Below are 18,795 nucleotides of genomic sequence, written 5' to 3'. Positions count from 1 at the left end.
TTCCCCAGAGGAGAGGTTTCTTTGATCATGTTTTCTTAAGGCAAGGCCCAGGCCTTTGAAGAAAGGAGCTGATGCCTCTTCTCTGCAGCAACATCTCCATGTGTAATTGTATTCTTCCAGACATGCGTGCTGGTCAGTGTCTGTGTTGGCTATGCTGGAGGTCAGGAGCCACGTCTGCTTCTGCTCACTATTGGTTTTCCCAGCACTTTGCACAATGCTTGGCAGGGAGTGCATACTTCATAAATGTTTTATGAACAAGTAGATGAACACCTGCTTAGGGAGTTAGGCATGAGGCTCTGCGGCCAGTATCAGCCATCGAGTCATCCTTGCGGCGCTGGAGCATGAGCAGCCGGTGGATCTGAGGCCGGTCTCAGGTGTCCCAGGTGCTGCCCATTTCCCTCACTCCAGGGAGCAGCCGCTGGAGGCCTACTTAGAATGTTTTACTTAAGAGCAAAATCACAATGTTTTTTTTCTCCCGGGTACATTTGAGGTGAGGTTGGAAGGATCTGTTCTAGGAATAGAAAATACACAGTCGCTCCTCTCCGACAGCAGAGCCCTCGCTGTGCTGCCAGATTTGGCATGGGGCACGCGTGAAGACCACTGACCTGGCATGGGGCTACATCTCCGCTGCGTTCCCTGCGGCTGGCCTCGTCACCCCACTCAGAGCTGCCCTGGAGCCCCTAGCCAGGGTCAGGGGGCCCTGTTGCAGAGCTCGTGGTTCCCTGTTCATCCACTGAGGCTTGTCTCAGGGAGAACCTCCGCTTCAGAAACCTGACCTCAGCGTAGGGCCGGCTTTGTCACATGGCGTTAGACGCCCCTGCTCCAGCCCCCATTTCCCAGGACACCAGTCACTAGAGTTGGCACGCTAGCACCTCCCCAAGGTGCTTCTTTCCTTAATGCTCCCTAACTCTAGTGGGCCTCAAGGGCAGGACCTGTCTAATTCATCCTCATATCTCCAACCGCGTGAGGTCAACTTTATGTTTATAGATGAAAGAAGTGCCACGTACAAAACGGCCACTGGGTAAGGACTTGTGGGAGAAAGAAGGGCGGCAGCTGCCCACTCCTTCCAGGTGTAGGAACCAGTCACCAGCACCTTGCCTGCCGTGCCCAGCACCCGGGCCGGGGTGAGAACTGGAGCGCAGGCCCAGGCCACAGCCCCGTGCAGAGGGGAGGCCTGGCCGGCCCGCAGCCCCCTCCCGGGCGGGTGTGCACCCAGTCAGCAGATGTGGACACCCCGCACTCGAGCGTGACCCTCTGCCTGTTGTGGCTATGCCTGGCTCTGCCTCTCCCCTCAGGCTGGGGCCAGGTGTCCCCCCCTTCCATTAGCCGCCTGGGTGAGCTCTGGCACCCAAGCCAACAGTGCGCAAGTGCCGGCCACGTGGGCGACGGGTGAAATGACCAGTCAAAATTTCTGTTTTCTTCTCTAGACTCCAGACGTTGCTCCAAACCCAGATGACCCTGAAGACTTCCCCGCTCTGGCTTAAAAGAGCCCTCTTTGCCTGGCAACTTAAAACAGCATTGGCATACCCACGAAGAGACTCTCCTCGCTGTGGGAAAGAGAGTCAGACTCTAAGAACAATAGATGTTGCTTTTTCCCGTGTAGTGTGAATCTGTTGCACGTTTTTGGTTCGGGGACTGTGGGGCAGGGATTTCTCCAGATATTCGAGAGCTGGCAACTCTAGTCAGGGGATTTAGTCTGGCACTTTTCTAAGATGAAGAATGGTGATCATTTTTTTAAGGAATTCTAAACAAAGTTCAGGAATAATGTTTAAAATGTGTACATAGAGATTATACTGAATCCTCCACAAAAGCAAGGAGAGTAGAGTAAGTTGTAAAATATAATCTACCATTGAGACTAGTAAGTTTTATAGATATCTGAAGGTTGTGTCCTTCAGTATTAAAGAAAATACATATAACTTGGACCATTAATTTAAAGCAGGTACAGCCTAGATTTCAGAGACCAAGAAGTTAAAATACAATTTTATTTACTGTTTACTTGTAAATGTTATATGCTCCTAGAATGTCTTGAGTTCTGATTTAAATTTAATAATTTTAACCAGCTCTTTCTTGTGCAGCCAGTGGTTACCACTCTGTGAAAGAGGATTAGAAGTATTGGTTTTTTTAATGGTGACTTAAACTACCTCGTGGTTTCTGTGTATGTGTGTATACACACACACACAAATTTAGTATATATGTGCATATTTACTGTTTGGATGGTTTTTTAGGATGAGTAATAAGTATATGATTTAAAAATCAGGTTATTTAGCCCCACTAGTGAAATGGGAAAAGGAGTCCTGGAAAAGTGTGTTGTAACAAAGAGTTAACCCATTTCCCCTTCTCCTCCTTCTGACCACAATTAGTAGTGACTCCTGCATAGGAGGCCTTCTGGCCTTGCACTGCACAGGTCTTGTAAATAACTGATATTATTGAACACCTGTATGCACTTTTCCTCACTTAGTCCTTATCGGTTCTGTCGAATTCCTATTTATTGCCTATGACGCAAGGGTGGGGTGCGAGGTTCCCTGAGGGATTCTGTAACTCTCCCAGAGTCCTCCCTCTCAACAGCAGAGCTGAGATCTGGAGCCCAGCACGGCTGTCTGCGGAGCCCACACTGTCCAGCTGAGCTGCCCGAGAGGTATCGAGCACCCCAGGGAAGGGGTCTGGGGACAGGGGCAGTTGTAATGGCTGTAGGAAACTGGCAAGCAACATTCTCCCCACTTTACCGCAGAAAGAGGGCATTGCTTGCCTGTTGTCACAGTTAATAAGCTTGTGTTGGGATTTGAACCTTGGTCTTGGGATCTTTGCTATTTCCCTACCTTGTTTCACTCTGAGATGACTTTGAACTTGAACCCAAGTGTAGATACATGGTTGGTAGTCCCTCCTAACCTAGTGTATAGAAATCTGAATCCTTTTTGTCACACCCAGGTCAAGAGAGAAGAATGTGGAAAAAGGCCACAGGAAAGAAGAGTTTTGACTTTGCTGAATAGGCAAAGCTGAACAAGTAGCCATGTTAGTCAAGAATGTTTGTTTGGACAGCCTACTTTTGGTCTCCTGTTATTAAATTAATACCTGAGAACTAAAGTATATTGACTATTTTATGCCCTATCCCTGGAATAAGAAAGAAATCTTGTGGGAGTGGCTGTCAGGTTCAGTCATATAATAGTCAGCTGGTGCCATAGATGCCTGTGTCATTTCTCAGCAGGTTTGATGCTATCATATTGTCATTTTGCCTTGCCTTGGTTTTGAAAGATATGGCAAAACAGATCCATTTCAAGAAAACCCCCTGAAGTGATGAAATTCCACTTGAAAAACCCATAGCATGATTTAATGTCATATTTACAAAACACTGCATCTTTTTCAAACCCACTGAAGATTCCTGCACCGTGGAGTGGTCTTGGGTTGTGTGGTTGGAAAGTTTGAGGACATGACAGTTTGTGGCCTGTATCAGGCTCTGCTTACCAAGGCTACCTCTCACCAGTCTGGAGAGAGCAAATGGGTTTTGGTTTTGGCTTTTCTAAGCTGTGCTGGATTGTCAACAGTCTAAAAGGTGCCCCAGAGAAGACGGCAAGTGCAAAAGCACAAGGCAAGGTAAATCATTCACGTCCTGTAGGGAAAACTGGCTGAAGAGGCTGTGGGAGGGGTATTTGGACCCATGTATAAGGCAAGACCTTCCAGATCCACGTTCCCCTGGCCACCTCTTCTGAGATGCTTGGGTATGGATGGCTGTCATGAGGCAGGGCACCGTAGGCACCATGTTTCTGGCAGAGAAGGTAAATTCAAGCAGGTTAATACCAAATAAGATAACTGGTCTGACAGGCCCAAAGGCTCTCTGGGAAAGTAGAGGTGAGGCATGTCTGAGTTCCAAGGGTAGGCTCGCCAGACATAGGGCACAGCTGGGCAACTACAGTGCCAACCCCAGGCACTTCTGACCCAGGAGTTCACCCTGGATCTCAGGGGCATGTGGACTGTGCCACCAGGGCAGTAGGTGTGGGTGAAGCCCCCAGGGTCTGGTGAAGTGGTGCCTTGTGGGTTGGGAAAGCCTGCAGCAAGTGGTCTGGAGAGCCATGGGGCAGGAGGCACATCTGAGCTGGTGTCCAGCCACATGGAAATAGGGTGGGTGTGATTCCTGACACAACTGTTACCCCTGAAGGGGCCCTGCCATGGCTGGATGGACACCCGTGTTGCACATGTGACTCACAAGGTCCAGAAAGAAGTCTCTTCCTGACTTAGTACAGAGCTACTGCTGCTTGCTCAGAATGCCCCAGGAAATGGAACTGAACCTTCACATCTGGTCAGTCTACTCTGCCAAGTGCATCTTTCGCCTAACGTTCCTGGTAAGCGTTTGCCATTTTCAGCCCAGCCAAGGCGCCCCCCTCTTCTAATGGTGGTCAGACTTCAGATCCTTTTTCCTCTCTGTACTGAACTCTCTGAATTGACTTTCATAGGAGAGGAGACCATTTTTTGCCTTTGAAATGATACCTCGTGCTGCTGGCAAGTGCTGTGGAGTTGCTGGCCCCGTCTCAGAAGCTGGCAAAGGTCAGCCCTCAGAATGAGAACGGGAACTGCACTCTTCCAAGCTACTCAGGAAATGAGCCACTCTGTCAGCGGCGGATGGGGTGGGTCTGCCTTCTCTCTAAGCACAGCCCAACTCAGAGTTTCACGTTCAGGAAAGATTGGCCCGTTGCTTCCCCCAACCTTCTGTGAGGATCACGCCTCACGTGAACAGCCTTGGAGACCCTGAGTTCCCCCACACACAGCAGAGGGGGCCCAGGGGCCAGACAGTCCAGGGCTGCCGTGCTTATTTATGGGGAAAAAGTGAAGGAAAACAGGTTCTATTTTTGAAAACCTTTTTATTGTAAAATAAAATACAGATCGAAGTGCAAAGCTTCCTTGTAACCACCAAAGCCAAGAAAGTTTTCTCAGCCATCCTCCACATGGTCCACGCCCATGCCACCCTCCCTTTCCCAAAGGAGCCACCATCCCTCCTGTCCAAGGGTGCATCCCTAAACCCGAGAGTGCTCCCCTTTTCTCAGACTTCACCTAAGGAAAATTTGTCCTCCTTGCTTCCTAGTTTTTGGGCAGGGGTGGGATAGGGGATAAGAGGCAAAAACAAGTTTCAACCCTCAAACTCAGTCAGCGTTCTTTCTACAGACAACCAAAATTTCCAACTAAATAATTCCTTGGGTAAAGCTGCTAGCAGAGGGGGCAGGGAAGGCCAGAGCACGTGTACCTCAGCAGGAACAAAAGGAGCCACGCTGGATATGTCCTGTGTACCTCTGTGGTCAGCCCCTCAAAGGAATGAGGAGACGAACCACGGCCGTTAACGGGGTGCACTAGCAGCCTGCAGTGCCCCTATCCTTAGGTGGTTTCCATGCACACCGTGTTCTTAGAAGACTTTATTAGGTCTCCCGGGCAGGTGAAGATAGTAAGACAAGAGGGTGGGATATTAGGCTCAAGGTCACCCAGCAGGGCGCTAGTGGAGACAGGAAGCGAAGCTTGGCTCTCCCCAGGGCCTCATGGAGGTGGCCTCCTGGATCTGGAGCAGGAACCTCGGGGGCTAAGGGCCCCTGACCCATTGCTCCAGGAAAGCCTCCCCTTGCCCACTAGTCTTCCCATTACTAAGGACATTAGGGCTTTCCCCAGCCCAGGCCACAAACACCTTCCACCCATCACAGGTCCATCATGGGCAGAGCAAGCCCATGGTGTGGGGAGAGCAGGGGATCGAGCCCTAGAGCTGAGAACAAAACCGCCTTTTTAAGCATTCTTTCTTTGCAAAATGTAGTCCAGGTTCAGAGGGCTGATTTACCTATCTCTGCTGGTCTTTTAAGAATGGAGTGGCATCCACTGGCACCTAAGTCCCACGGGAGACCCCTGAGAGTTCTCAAATATTCCAAAGGGCTGAGATAGGATGAACCATCTCTCTTCCAGCCCAGCCACCCCACCAGAGGCACTGAGGACACCTCCACCAGGGAGGCCACCTTGTGCACCATCTACCCAACTCCAGGGGACTCCTCCACACTGACCCCAATGTGCACGGCACTCCCTGGATGCAGGAAGGGACAGCCTGCAGGCTGTGGTGTTGGCAGGACCCTCTGCTTACCTGCCCAGTTGGATGCTAGTAGCTGGTCTAGCATTAGAGCAAAGAGGAGAACTGTTAAAAGTATCTGAGAAAAGCCCTCCCTTATCTAGGCAATGCAAGATGAACCTGCAAGTTCTGGTGATGAGAGAAAGGGATGACTGGGAGTGAGTGAGAATGCTGAAGTTCCCAGTAAGAAGGAAAGATGGATAGAAAGGAAATTGGGAAGCTGGTGGTCTAGAAAGCGAAGCGAGGGAAGCCGATTTGGCCCAATGGATAGAGCATGCCTACCACATGGGAAGTCCAAGGTTCAAACCCAGGGCCTCCTGATCCGCATGATAAGCTGGCCCACACACAGTGCTGACGTGTGCAAGGAGTGCTATGCCATGCAGGGGTGTCCCCTGCATAGGGGAGCCCCCCACACAAGGAGTGTGTCCCGTAAGGAGAGCCGCCCTGCGTGAAAGAAAGTGCAGCCTGCCCAGAAATGGTGCCGCTCACATGGAGAGCTGACGCAGCAAGGTGACGCAACAAAAAGAGACACGGATTCCAGGTGCCATGACACACAGAAGAACACACAGCAAATGGACACAGAGAGCAGACAACTGGGGGGTGGGGGTGGGGCAAGGAAGGGGAGAGAAAAAAATAAAAAAATAAAAATAGAAAGTGAAGTGGTAACCTCATCCCTGAGCAAAGCTGTGACCAAGGCAGAGCAACCCGATGGCTTAGGAATTTTTACTGAGGCTTCCTAGAGGGTCCCACAGTAGGCCTTGGGATCACCTGCGAGGAGGGCAGCTTCCCTGCCCAGCTCCGGGGGTGCCCCTCGCACGGGACCTGGAGGAGCAGCTCCCCCGACGCCGAGAGGTGCACAGCCTCTAGGCGGGAAGCAGAAGCCTGCTCGATGAACTTGTCAGAAATCCTACATGAACTTTTCTGGGGAGAGGAAGGCTCTTCGGCGTCCATCAGCTATTCCAAGGGGCTCCTAACACAAGAAAGCTCAAGAAACGCTGCCCTGCGGGAGCAAGGGGTGCCCTGGTGCACTCCCCTGCCCCCAGCCCTCCAGGAAGACGGGCTCTGGCCCCGGGTTGGACCTCAGCACCCAGTGCAAGAACGAGGCAATCCCGCGGTCGCCGAGAGGCCGCGGACGGCGCGGAGGACACCGGCGTCAGCGGCACCCGGGCAGGACTCCCGGGCGAGCGCCGCGCCGGCCCGGAGCTCTAGTCCCTGCGGAGGCCGAGCCAGAGGAAAAGCCGGTCCAGGAGGGTTCCGGCCCGGGCCAGCAAGCCGTCCCTGGAAAAGGGGGAGACGGGCAGGGTGCTTTCCAGAAGCTCCCGCGGGAGTCGTCTAGCACCTACTGTGGAACTGGAGGAAAGGCCGCTCCCGCGGGCGCTGAGCGACTTGCGCCAAACGGCAGCGAACAGGCCCCGGCGGCGCAGAACCGCTCTCGGCCCGGGGCAGCCGCCAGCCGGCCTTCTCCTCCGTCCCGTTCTGCCCGACAGTGCCAAGGGACCAGCGACCTGCCACAGCAGGGGCAGCGCACCCCGGCCTGCCGGGCGCCCGCGCGGCCTCCAGCTCCGGCCCGGTAGCCGCCGCGCCGGCGGGAGGGACACGGGGCCACAGGCGCCCTGGGCGGCTCTGCAGGGCGCTCTCAGGCGCCTCCAGGCGTGTCAGCTCCACGAGCCCTGGTCCCAGGGCCTGAGCCCCGCTCTGGCCCCTCTGCACGGGCCCCTCTCCTCCGGCCCCCTCCTCCGCCCCCCGGGCTCGGGCCAGAGCAGAACACTCTTCACTTCAGCCGCGGCCCCCGCGCGCCTGGCTTCCCGGGCCGGGGCCCAGCACAAGCTGAACGGGCAGCAACTCTGCGGCCCCGGAGGGTGGCTGGAAAAGCGCGGGGGTGGGGGTCACCCAGAGCCAGGGGAGCGCCATGGCATTTAGTAGGAGTGGATGCCAGGCACGCTGCATGCTTCAGAGGTCCTACACGCCGAAGAATTACCCCGCTTGAAAGGTCAGCTTGTTTTACGTGGAGAAACATACCCGTGTGGAGGAGAAACCCTCAACAGCCCCTTTGTCTTTCTCCACATAAAACAACGCCCAAACGCACGACCTCCTCCCATTCTTTTCCCACCCAAATCCTCTCCCCATTTATGAACGTGGTATTTAGCAATTCTGAAAATCCAAGGGCCCGGGGCCGGGGCCTTGGAGGACCCCAGACCACCCCGGGTCTGGCCCTAGTGGGCCAGGAGCCTGCTTACCTGGAGATTCCACTCTGAATGGAGCACCCGTCATCCAGAAACATGTCGAAACCATGCAGACTTGCTAGCAAAGAGACAAGACACGGTTAAGAGACAAGACCCGATGGCAGGATATGGAGGGTCGCAAGGAGTTAACTTCATCTCACAGGGGGTCTGTCGCCCTCTGTGAGAGCTGGGAATGGTCTAGGGCAGGAACCTGCAAGGGTTTTCCCAGAAGGGTTGGCTCTCCCCTCCATTAAACTGAGAGAAATAGTGAGATTGATAATCTGGGCTCTCCTTTGCCAACCATTTAGAAGACAAAAAGCCAAAAATCTGAACAATAGGGCAGCTGAAAGTGGTAGGACCATAGACAGCAAGGGAGTGACCTTGACTCAGACCCATGGCACTGGTATCTTGCTTTTAGTTAAGCAGCTGGCCAGGGTGGGGCGAGCAGGCCAGGCTGGCAGGAAGGGAGTACAGTGTGTCCACTGCCACATTCTTCGGGGGAGCACAAATGCATTATTTCTATTTATTAAAACACACATATATTGTTCTTAGTATGTGACAGGCACTTAACAAATACAAACTTGTTTGACATTGCTATTCCCCTTTTAGAGGTTTATGGTGGCTAAGTAACTTGGCCAAAACCATAGGTTTGTACCCAGGCAGGTTGGCTTGAGACTGTGCTCTGAGCAGTTGTACCTGGCTGCTTTCTGATGCAATGGCACATCAAAAGCTTTTAACAAGTTGTATATCTTTTGACCCAGAAAGCCATTTTGTAAGAATTCACCCTAAGGAGATATTCAGCAACACCCAGGAAGAATGTCCACAGGGGAATGTTCATGCAGGGTTGGAGGAGGACAAAGTTGGACACCTACATGGCCAGCCTGGGACAAAGAACAATCAAATGTCACGGCATGCTACGAGAAGTTAAAAATGACACTCTTGGAGAATTCCTCCCCAAAAGGTTCCTGCCAATGCACCCACAATTGTACTGGTAGACACACAGGAGGTAGGAAAGAAAGCAGTCATCCTCCAGGCAGGAGGACCCCTGCTTGGGCATGGTCTTGTGCTCCAACTGCTTTTAACTCAACACTTTGCACCTACTAGTTCAGTTTCCCAGATGAAGAAGTAAAGCTCAAAGGATCCCCAAGGTCACAGAGAAAGTGGCAAAGGTCGAGGTAGAATACCTATCACCATGACTTCCTCTTCCTACATCATGTTCCTTGCTGGAGAGGTCACAGCCAGCCTCAGCAGCCATCTCCCAGCCCTGCTTTCCCCCCACCCCCTTTGCTTGTTTGCATGCAGATGTTTCAATCTGTTTGGGGTGGGGGACCACACTAGGTCTCCAACCTTAAAAAAACAAGCTACCCAGAAATGAAATGGCCTGACTGTACCTTGAACCAGAAACTAGAAACAAGCAGCCCTAGCAGCTTGTCAGGGCAGGAACTGCACAAGGGTTGCTTGATATATGCTTTCTGTTCAGTGGTAGGGTCCATTCCCCTTGGGATGTATAAAAACCCAGGACTCAGGCAGCACAGGATCCCTCATCTCTGACACAAAGCGGGGTGTGCAGAACCACCATCCACTGACCCCGGCCTTGGGGTGGTGTCCCAGGGGGAGTGGCCACAAGGGGCTCTCTTCTCCTGTTCTTTTGGACCCTCTGTGCTGTGTAATAAAGTGGTCATTTGCTGAAACAACTCATTTGTTGAGCCTGTGTTCCCACAATGCACCTTAAGGCAACTCGTTATACTTAGCTCAAAAAATATTGAGGGCTCATGAAAAGCCCTTTTCTATTCAAGTTAACTCTCCCCCAGCCTTGCCTCTGAATAAACCACTCTCAAGACTACCTTACATGAATGGATTTTCCCTCTTTCAAGTCAAAGCAGCTCAACAGCTCATTTGGCCTTTTAAAATGCTTATACCATTATACTTGCATTAAATTACGCTGCAGCTACCCAAAACATCTTACTACCTTCCAGATATTCAGAGATTATAAGATGCTATCAAAATCATCTCAAGAAAATTCTCTAGAATGTACTAAAAACTAATTTATCAAAAGCCTTGTGCTTCATCAGGCTGCTTGGTACCATCCCAACAGAGCTCCAGTTGGTCTGTAGGTGAGCACAGGACCCATCGCTGGCCTCAGGATAAAGCATGGAGAGGCAGGTAGAGGCTGCAGCTTTCAGCTGAGAGGAGAGCTGGAAAACCGTTCCAGGGGAGGAGTGTGGGGATAGTAGTTTGGATAGGACAGGTCCCCTGGAGAAGACACCCCCAGAGTGACTTTGACTTTGAAAACCCATATTCCAGGATAAATAAAAGGCAGGATTCTTAGGAAACTGAACAGACCCTTTGAGAGCACAAGGTCCTAAGTCCTAGCACAACCTCTCTCCGTGACGGAGTAGTCATTAGGTCTTCAGGACCCTGCCCAGCAGCGGAGGGCCAAAAAGAGGGAAGGGAGGAAAATAGCACTGTGGACGGCGCCAGGGTTGGAAGTCAGCATGTGCAGTGCTCAGGGAGTAGTCCTGCCCTTCATTCTGCACTTTACCCCAATCTTGGCAGGAAAAATAAAAGGACCTGGAAGACTCAACGGGACTAATTTATTATCTGTTATCCTTAGTCTCTAGGAAGTCAAACTTTGGCATCATTTGAGCAGTGGGGTGTGTTGTCTATGGAATGACTTCAGAAGACCCTCCTCACGGGCTAGCTTGCCTTCTAATCCGGGGAAGGGTGACAGTCACTTTATATTTTAACTCCCACCTTCCATAACTCAATGCTCAGTAAGTGAACACAACAGACCAACAGGCTGCTTGGTTAATACTTTTAATTACATGATCATAATTATACAATTTCCACTATTTGATAATTTGTATAAAACCAGTTACAATACACAAGAGTTTTCAAATGAGACAATACGTATCAAACTACATAGATAGGCAAAGTTTACAGGCTATTATGAAGCTTTATCTTAAAAATACCTTCAGGAAAATAAACATTCATTCAACCAGCTCTCTCGACTTTAAAAAATATGATTAGAAATATACATTTTAATTTAAAAAATCAAGACAATGATTGATCAAATACTGATTAATCAGTTACATTTTAAAACTTTTAATAATCTGTACATGAGTGCAGGTTAGATAAAAGTCTGCAAATCATTTTAATATAAAACTGCAGTACTATAATCAGATGAACATGACTGCTGACAGATACTTCTACTGGATAATTAAGGAGGTAATTTCCTACACAGTTTAGGTGAATTGTCCAGTCTTTCAAACACATCTGTAGTATTTCCTTAGCAAAACTGGGAATACTCAGATTTAGGAGAGATAGAAGAGCAGCAGTTAGCCTCACCAGGACAGTTTCAGTGGGAAAGACAATTAAAGTATTTAATAAAATACATCTTTAAAGCTGTTTTTGATGAGCACTATTTTCCAAACTGTAGTTAACTTTTTTTCTTTTAAGGTAGGAAGAGAAGCAGTTGAGTTGCTTTTAGAACAAACATCAAACGAGGACATTGCTCGTTTGTCGTGAACAGTGGTTCAAGCAAAGGAAAGGTTCAGGAGCCCGTGGCACAGCTCCTCCCAGAGCCCACCTGTCCTCACGGCTCACACACTGGATCTCGCTCCAAGTGCAAACACACTCATGAGAACATCTGGGAACTCCTCTAAAACTTGTCTGGGCCCAAGAAAAGAGGTAGAAATTGCCCCCCTGCAAAGGGGGGGAGAGTGCAGGGAAGGGAGTGAGTGAGAGGCTAAGGGGATCAAGTTTTAGAAATGACAAATTCTGGAGATTTTAGAAGAGCAGCATGCTGCTTGGAAGCAGCTGCATTTGACAAGTGAGGCTCCTTATTTTAATGGGGCACTGCTCAGGAGCAATAACCCTTCCTCACTGAAGAGTTAAGGGAGATTTCTAATTTTTCTTTAGAACTACAAATGCAAGTCCGACTACAGACTTCTGAGTCCACATGGTTTTGCACACAACCTTCCTTTGGACTGTCCCTGACTCGACTATTTGAGTCCCCAGAAAGCTTCAAGGGCACTTAAAAACACTCATTTCTAATTTTAATTCCATTGGAAACTGTCTTGGTGTACTTTCAAAGCTATTTAAGGCTCTTAAATGAAAGGAATCTCCCCATCTGACATGCACTGTATTCATATTCCATAGCAACAAGGTCTTCTATAACAAGGACTCAAATTTAGACTCTCAGAAGAATCTGGGTGTGTTGGGGTTTCAGCTGGGGAGGCGGGGAGGGGGAAGAGTCCACTCTTATCCAGAGCAGGAAGAATTTTCCATCAGTCAGACCCAGAGATTTTCTGGACTCTATATAAGCTTAACACTGTGATATGCAATTCATCTGAAGCACTACCCCATGTCATTTGTGTATGCAAAGAAACATGTCTTTAAGATATCACTATTTTCCTATGACTGGTTTTAATGAGCCTATTAAATACAAGGAATTTTACAAAGAACCACAGTGATGGCAGTTCTTGTTGCAAAATTGAGCAGCCAACATAAAGGCAATTTATCAGATAAAAAGTACTGTGGTTAACACCGAAGCCCTAATTTTTCACCAAGACACCAAGTGGCTTATTCACTGTGAAGGAAACAGTATTCAGCATGAGCCAAGGCTGGCAGCACATTTACTTGTTCTAAAGGAATAAAAACTAAAGCAAGAATGGTTCAAAACAACCTGGAGTATTTATGGAGGAGACGGCCTTTTAGAAGTGTAAGGGGAAGAGGAGTTGCCCTGAGAAGTCAATTCTTTAGGCTTGGGCAGTTTGAATACTTAGTATTGTGTCCCACCACAACACAGCAAACGGAATGCTCCCCCTCCCATCCAAGTCGTACTCTAGAGCAGACTTCCCATCAGGCAAGTGGGTCTTGGTGCCTATTCATTTCCAGGAATAGGAAACCACTGTTTTTCTGTGATCTAGTGCCAGTGTTTAAAAGCTGGCATGATCATGCCACCGTAGTGCCTGATGGGAAAGCTGTTTATTGGGCGAAGATGACAGCAGCTTCCATCTCCCCTCATTGTCAGTCAACTTCATACTTCAGTCTACTCCAAGAGTGCACATGCCAAAACAGCGCCCCTGCTCAATTTTTTTTTTTTTGCATCAACAGACTTTAGCCTGTTTATTCCAACCACTCTTTGTTCCTAATACTTTTGTTTAAAATGCAGTTTTTAAAAAATGGAACTGCCTGCTGACTTGATGCATTCATTATTGTATCCTGAAGTTATTTGCCACTCATTGCCTTTCAATATCGCATCCCATCATTTTCCAAACTTTAGACAGGTAGAAGTGGTTAATGACAACGAAAGCCATTCATTTCTGATGATGGACATAACCATGGTGGTTGCAAAGTTTTTAATTTGGGCCCCAATTTTTTCAGCAGCAAATAAATTGTTTTTGTGATAGCTTTGTATCACAGACATGACTATGTTTCAGTAGGGTTAAGGGGAGAAGGCACTCTGCAAAGAGTTACTAAGTGTATTCCCTAACCAAAGGCAACAGTGAGTTCTCATACTTAGAAAATGAAATCCTGATGCAGAATATTGACACTGAAATCAAAGTGTGTTAATGGCCATAGGCTGATCATATAAGAAAAAAAAAATCCACAAAGCTACAATGAAAGACCCCATGAAAGTAATAAAGCCACCATACTTGGGATCTTTGTTTCCTAGGGGAAACAGCAATATGTGTTTCTTTTATGCATGGAAGGAAAGATGATTCAATTTGTATGACTGGAAAACCCAATAATGGGCAGCCTTGGCATTATTCAGACATAAATGACATACAAAGGAATGACCTGATGCAGCAACTGTCCAATTATGAAGCCAGTTCCCTCTCCTGAGTCTTCTAAAGCTATCATTCATATTCTCTTGCAAGTTTAGATTACTGAAGTACCACTTTGTATCATAACATGCAACAGTGTTTAAATGCGGTTTTCACAGATTCTTGTTAATAAAGCACTCTTTGGTGGAAGACAAGCAGCTTGGGTACTTAGAGTTAACTTTACAACAATATTACAAATATTAAAGTGAAGATGATTAAACCAAATAGTATCAAATTATGGAAAGTACCATTTCAGTAATGCCTGTTTCATCTTTATAAATTTTGACACAGGAACACAGGATGAACACAAAATAAATATGTAAAAAACCGCCATCAGATACTCAATTCTTCTGAAGGCCAGCAGCTAAAATGATTGCCATCACAAGGGACATACATGCACCACACAGACTCGTCAGCTCTCTTGGTAATAGAGGGCTTAGGTATTTACACCTGAGAAGAAATTTACAACAGCTTTTTTTGTTGTTAAATTTTAGACATTTCTACAGAAGGGAGTTTGCGTCCTTCTTCAAGTCATTCACTTGTACCCAAACTCATTCACCTAATTAAACTCCAGTGGACATTTTCTTCACTGAATAAACTTCTTAGGTGGAAAGCAACTAAGGCTGTTGCAATTTTGCTTTGTTTTCAAATAAATTGTGCTAAGTCCTGTTGTGGTTTTCTGTTCCTAGAGTCTTCCATCATTCTGGCCACAGGTTTTTATTTAACGCAAGACTGTTTTAGTCCTTGAAATGGAGGGACTACAGAGAAAAAAAAAAAGGATGTTTACCATGAAAGTTATAAAGCGTCCCATAGGTAGTTATCAAAGACAAGGAAGGCAACATAATAAAAATATTGACATGCTGGAGAGTAATTTTAACACTTTTTTTTTTTTTTACAATTTTTTAATGACAAATGCTTTGGAAAAGACAATACAATTTATCAACCATAAAGGAAAGACAAACAGGAGAGAAAGGCAGAGCAGAAAAAGATTCAGTTCTGCAAAAAAAAAATCTTAAATAAAAAAATAAAATTTAAAAAAGAAGGGAGGGCAGAAGCAGCAGAGCAATCAAAGTACCATAATGCCATTAAGGGCATTTGTTGCAAAGCACTCCTTTTCCTTCTTTCCCTCTGAGGAACCAGGCTGTGGGAAAAGTGGAAAGAATGAAAAGATAAAGAAGTGTTACTTGATTATTTTCAAAAGCCAGAATTTGGTCACAGAAAAAGTCCTGGCACCACAAGCAGTTTCCAGTTTAGCCAAGTGCTGAAGGCACCCCTTGCCTCGCTCCCCACGTTCCTCAGCAAGCACTGCACCATCTGGAAGGGGATCCCGCTTCATAGGACCCTGCTCCTGCGCAGGGGATGCACGCAGGAACCCTGAGCAAGGATACCTGAGGGGCTGTTTTCTGTTCATAAATCTACGACCTTGATTCTCATTCCAGTCCTCTCTTTTCCTTCCCCAACATTCCTTTACACTTGCAACTAAATATCAACCTTCAGAGCAAAACTAAAGGAGAAGAAAAGAGAGAAGCCAGTTCTAATCTGGAGGTGACCCTCACTAAGATGATGATGATGATCTGTCAGAGCAGGCTCATCTGAATTGATCATTCAGTTTTTGGAGACCTCAATAAAGTTAAAGGTCCAGGTCAGCCAGTGGAGCCAAGTGGGACAGTATCTAGAATTTCAAAGGGAGATTAATATTTTAAAACATCAGAAATAACCAGCAATGTAAAAAGAATATTAAAGAAAGAATACTATGGGGCTCCTGCACAGATGCACTTTTGGAAATAATGATGGCAATAACAAAAAAGTGAAGTTCAGTGGTGATAGAACATTGAGACTGAGACTTTAAGGAACAAGAAGCAGTGACAGTATAAAATGACAATGTGAAAAGTTCACAAGTCCTAGGTGTACCTACTCCCAACTGAAGGGCTCATGAGGACACTCGTGGTTTTAGAGGCTAAGAAAAGACCTCAGGTATTCTTCTCCCTCACAGCAGAAATGATTAGGTACAAAATACCCCAAAGCAATGAACCTTAGGTTGGTCTGGGAGGTGGAGCAAGCAGACTGAGGGTGCCAAATGCTGCCACAGGAAATAAAAAAGTCACTGGTACACAATAGCTTTCTTAGAAAACTAATGTGATAACTAAAATATATAAAAGACAACCCCAAAGGAAAAGCATATGCTTGCAGAAACACATACTAAGCAGAAGAGCTATGTAGAGACATGCAAATTCAATGTTATCAAATAAGGTGACAGCAAATTCTCGATCAGAAACATGACATGTTTAAAGGTTAATGTGAGAACATGGAAAAACAGACCAATTCTACAGCCAATTACTCACGGGATTTACTCCTTCTTAAAAGAGAAACGTTACACTGGGTTTAGAACTCTTAACAGGAAATGGGAGCATGCAGAACCCATCCATTTATCTCTGGGAAGGTGCCACCCAGAACCACATCAGCAGGAAGGGCCAATGGTCACACCAGGCAGCTCCATATGTCCACTGAGCCGTAATGGCTGCAGCTCCGCCAGCGCTTCTGCCACATGTGATTTAGGTTTAGATGCTGCTTACAGGCAAATGCATACATAAGGGATTCAACATTTGCCACAAGAAACAAGGTGGTATTTCCTCACAACAGACACTTAAGAACACTCATATTTTTCTGCCCCATCTCCACCCAAATAATTTTAATATGTTTGTGAAGAAATTCTCCAAAGTTGTAGAGCTTCTCTGTAAACTGTCAAAAATCAAGATAGCCAATTCAGGGCAATGTGAGTTTAGGTGGGGTCTTCATCCAGCAAGTTTCTAAGAATAAATGGAATAGAAGAGAAGAGAGTAGAATAAGCAAATGAAAAGTCAAATTTCTATGTAAAGAGCATGGATGGAGATGGATGGAGATGATGAAATGTCAACAACATCAACCTGCAAAAAAGAAGGCCTCACAAACAGAAACATCACAGCGCAGAACAACCCCAGTACCTTCAATGTATTTATGAAAGTACATTGGAAGAGTGCACTTTTTTATACTATAGTTTAAAGACAATATTTCAATTTAATACTTTAAAATTACTTTAACAGCCTTGGCACTAATATTATTTTGCCCTGAATCATATGATGTACAAATGTATAAACTCCCTCATGGCTCTCCAACCCAAAATGAGTAATATTCAGTAGGATAAAAGCTTCAGGCTACAGCTTGGCTGTCTCCTATTCTCATTTCCTAGAAACAGTGAGTGGGAAATTGTACATAATTTATTCTCCCTTATTTTGTGAGCTGTAGGTGGATCACAATTAAGGTAATGTGAACACAGGCCCGAAGCCCAGAAAGGGGCAAAGAGCTGCGTGGAGGAGGGTGGTAAGCATGCTGTGAAACTCATTGTTTTATTTCTCTTTCTTTCCAAATTTTCTCCTCTGAAAGTCCATTTCAGAATGTAAAATGAGTCTTTTTGGTTTTCAGCACTACTCCAAATTCCTGGAAACTGCTTTGGGCCAGCTATTTCAACATTTAATCAAAGCTTATTCAATCAGTCTGAAATCTACTTTAGGACCCTCAAATCATACTGTCCTTGGCCTCAGGGAGATGCTCATTGCAATCAGGAACCACCTCTCCTGAGAAACATAAATTTAGTTCACTAGAGTGACATGAAAAAGCAGTGAATCCGAGATGGAAAAACTGAGGCAAGGCCAACCCTCAACAGAATGTGGTATGACTTGGCAATCTCGATCCCAGCTCCTGGATTCTATTCCTCTGAAACCTAAAAAGCATAATCCAAAAAAGCAAAAAGCAGAATTAAATGTGTAAGACACACTAGACTGTAATGGAAGCATAAGAAATTATACCTAAAAAGAATGTCCATCCATTTGTAAACTATCAACAGCAGACATTTTATCTGATTTTTGTAATATTGTAATTCACCTAAAAAAGGTCAAAGTTAAAATGCTCCCTTTCCTCTCCATTTACTGTAGAAGAGCTGAAAATAAGAAAATGATTAAAAAAAGAAAAATATTCCTAATTATCTCATCAAGTGGCACATACTGCTTATATTTTATGGTTTATTTTTCCTTTGTGTTATATATGTATATATAGTATATAAATTCATAAAATTGAAGTAATACTTCATAATTTTATGTCAGACTCTTTTTCGCTTACTGCTTCATGAGCATTTATCCAAATCATTAGATTTTCTTTAAAAAACATAACTCTTAATTCATTTGGCATAATTTAACAATTCAGGCCATTTCCTATTTCTCACTACTATAAATAATACTCTGATGTATGTTTTAGTATACCTAAATCATTGACCTTTTGTTGGTTATTTCTCTAATATACTTCAAGTAGAATCAGAGAATAAACTCAGTATAAATATTTTTATGTATTTCTAATGAAAAATTTTAAATCCTAAAATCATGAATTACCGCCCAGTTCTCAAATATCTGTGGTCACACTGGCACAGATTCTCATATGACCATAAACATGAAGCAAAGCTGGACAAAAGAAGCAGCAAAGAAAGGAGGAAAATTGACAGAACTGAACAATCAATTTCTCAAAAACAGGAAAGATGCAGAAATCTCTGTTTGTCAATGAGCCTCTCAGGACAGGAACTGTGGCCTGCTTGTGGGACTGTACCAGAATCGAATTCAACACTGACAATAAG

The 18,795-nt window shown here is 46.3% G+C and overlaps 2 protein-coding genes across 12 annotated transcripts in view; one reads left to right on the top strand and one right to left on the bottom strand.

The window, feature by feature from the left end:
* HABP4 (hyaluronan binding protein 4) overlaps nucleotides 1-1,602 on the top strand; it is a 62,101-nt gene extending 60,499 nt beyond the window's left edge. Inside the window, exon 8 of the mRNA XM_004470948.5 lies at nucleotides 1,428-1,602. Coding sequence (XP_004471005.2) covers nucleotides 1,428-1,484 — 57 coding nt within the window. The 3' untranslated portion in view covers nucleotides 1,485-1,602. The remainder of the gene's footprint in view (nucleotides 1-1,427) is intronic.
* A 5,188-nt stretch (nucleotides 1,603-6,790) lies between these two features.
* CDC14B (cell division cycle 14B) overlaps nucleotides 6,791-18,795 on the bottom strand; it is a 134,253-nt gene continuing 122,248 nt past the window's right edge. For 6 of the 11 annotated variants that reach the window (XM_058301547.2, XM_058301545.1, XM_058301543.1 and 3 more), the window contains one exon: nucleotides 11,109-14,896. In XM_058301547.2, coding sequence (XP_058157530.1) covers nucleotides 14,860-14,896 — 37 coding nt within the window. In that variant the 3' untranslated portion in view covers nucleotides 11,109-14,859. The other 5 variants (XM_023592418.3, XM_071216639.1, XM_023592419.1 and 2 more) reach the window with 3 other exon arrangements.

Source organism: Dasypus novemcinctus, chromosome 8 (genome assembly GCF_030445035.2).
Source record: "Dasypus novemcinctus isolate mDasNov1 chromosome 8, mDasNov1.1.hap2, whole genome shotgun sequence".
NCBI lineage: Eukaryota > Metazoa > Chordata > Mammalia > Cingulata > Dasypodidae > Dasypus > Dasypus novemcinctus.
Note: the sequence above shows the minus strand (reverse complement) of the source record. Positions and strands in the feature narration are given on the sequence as shown.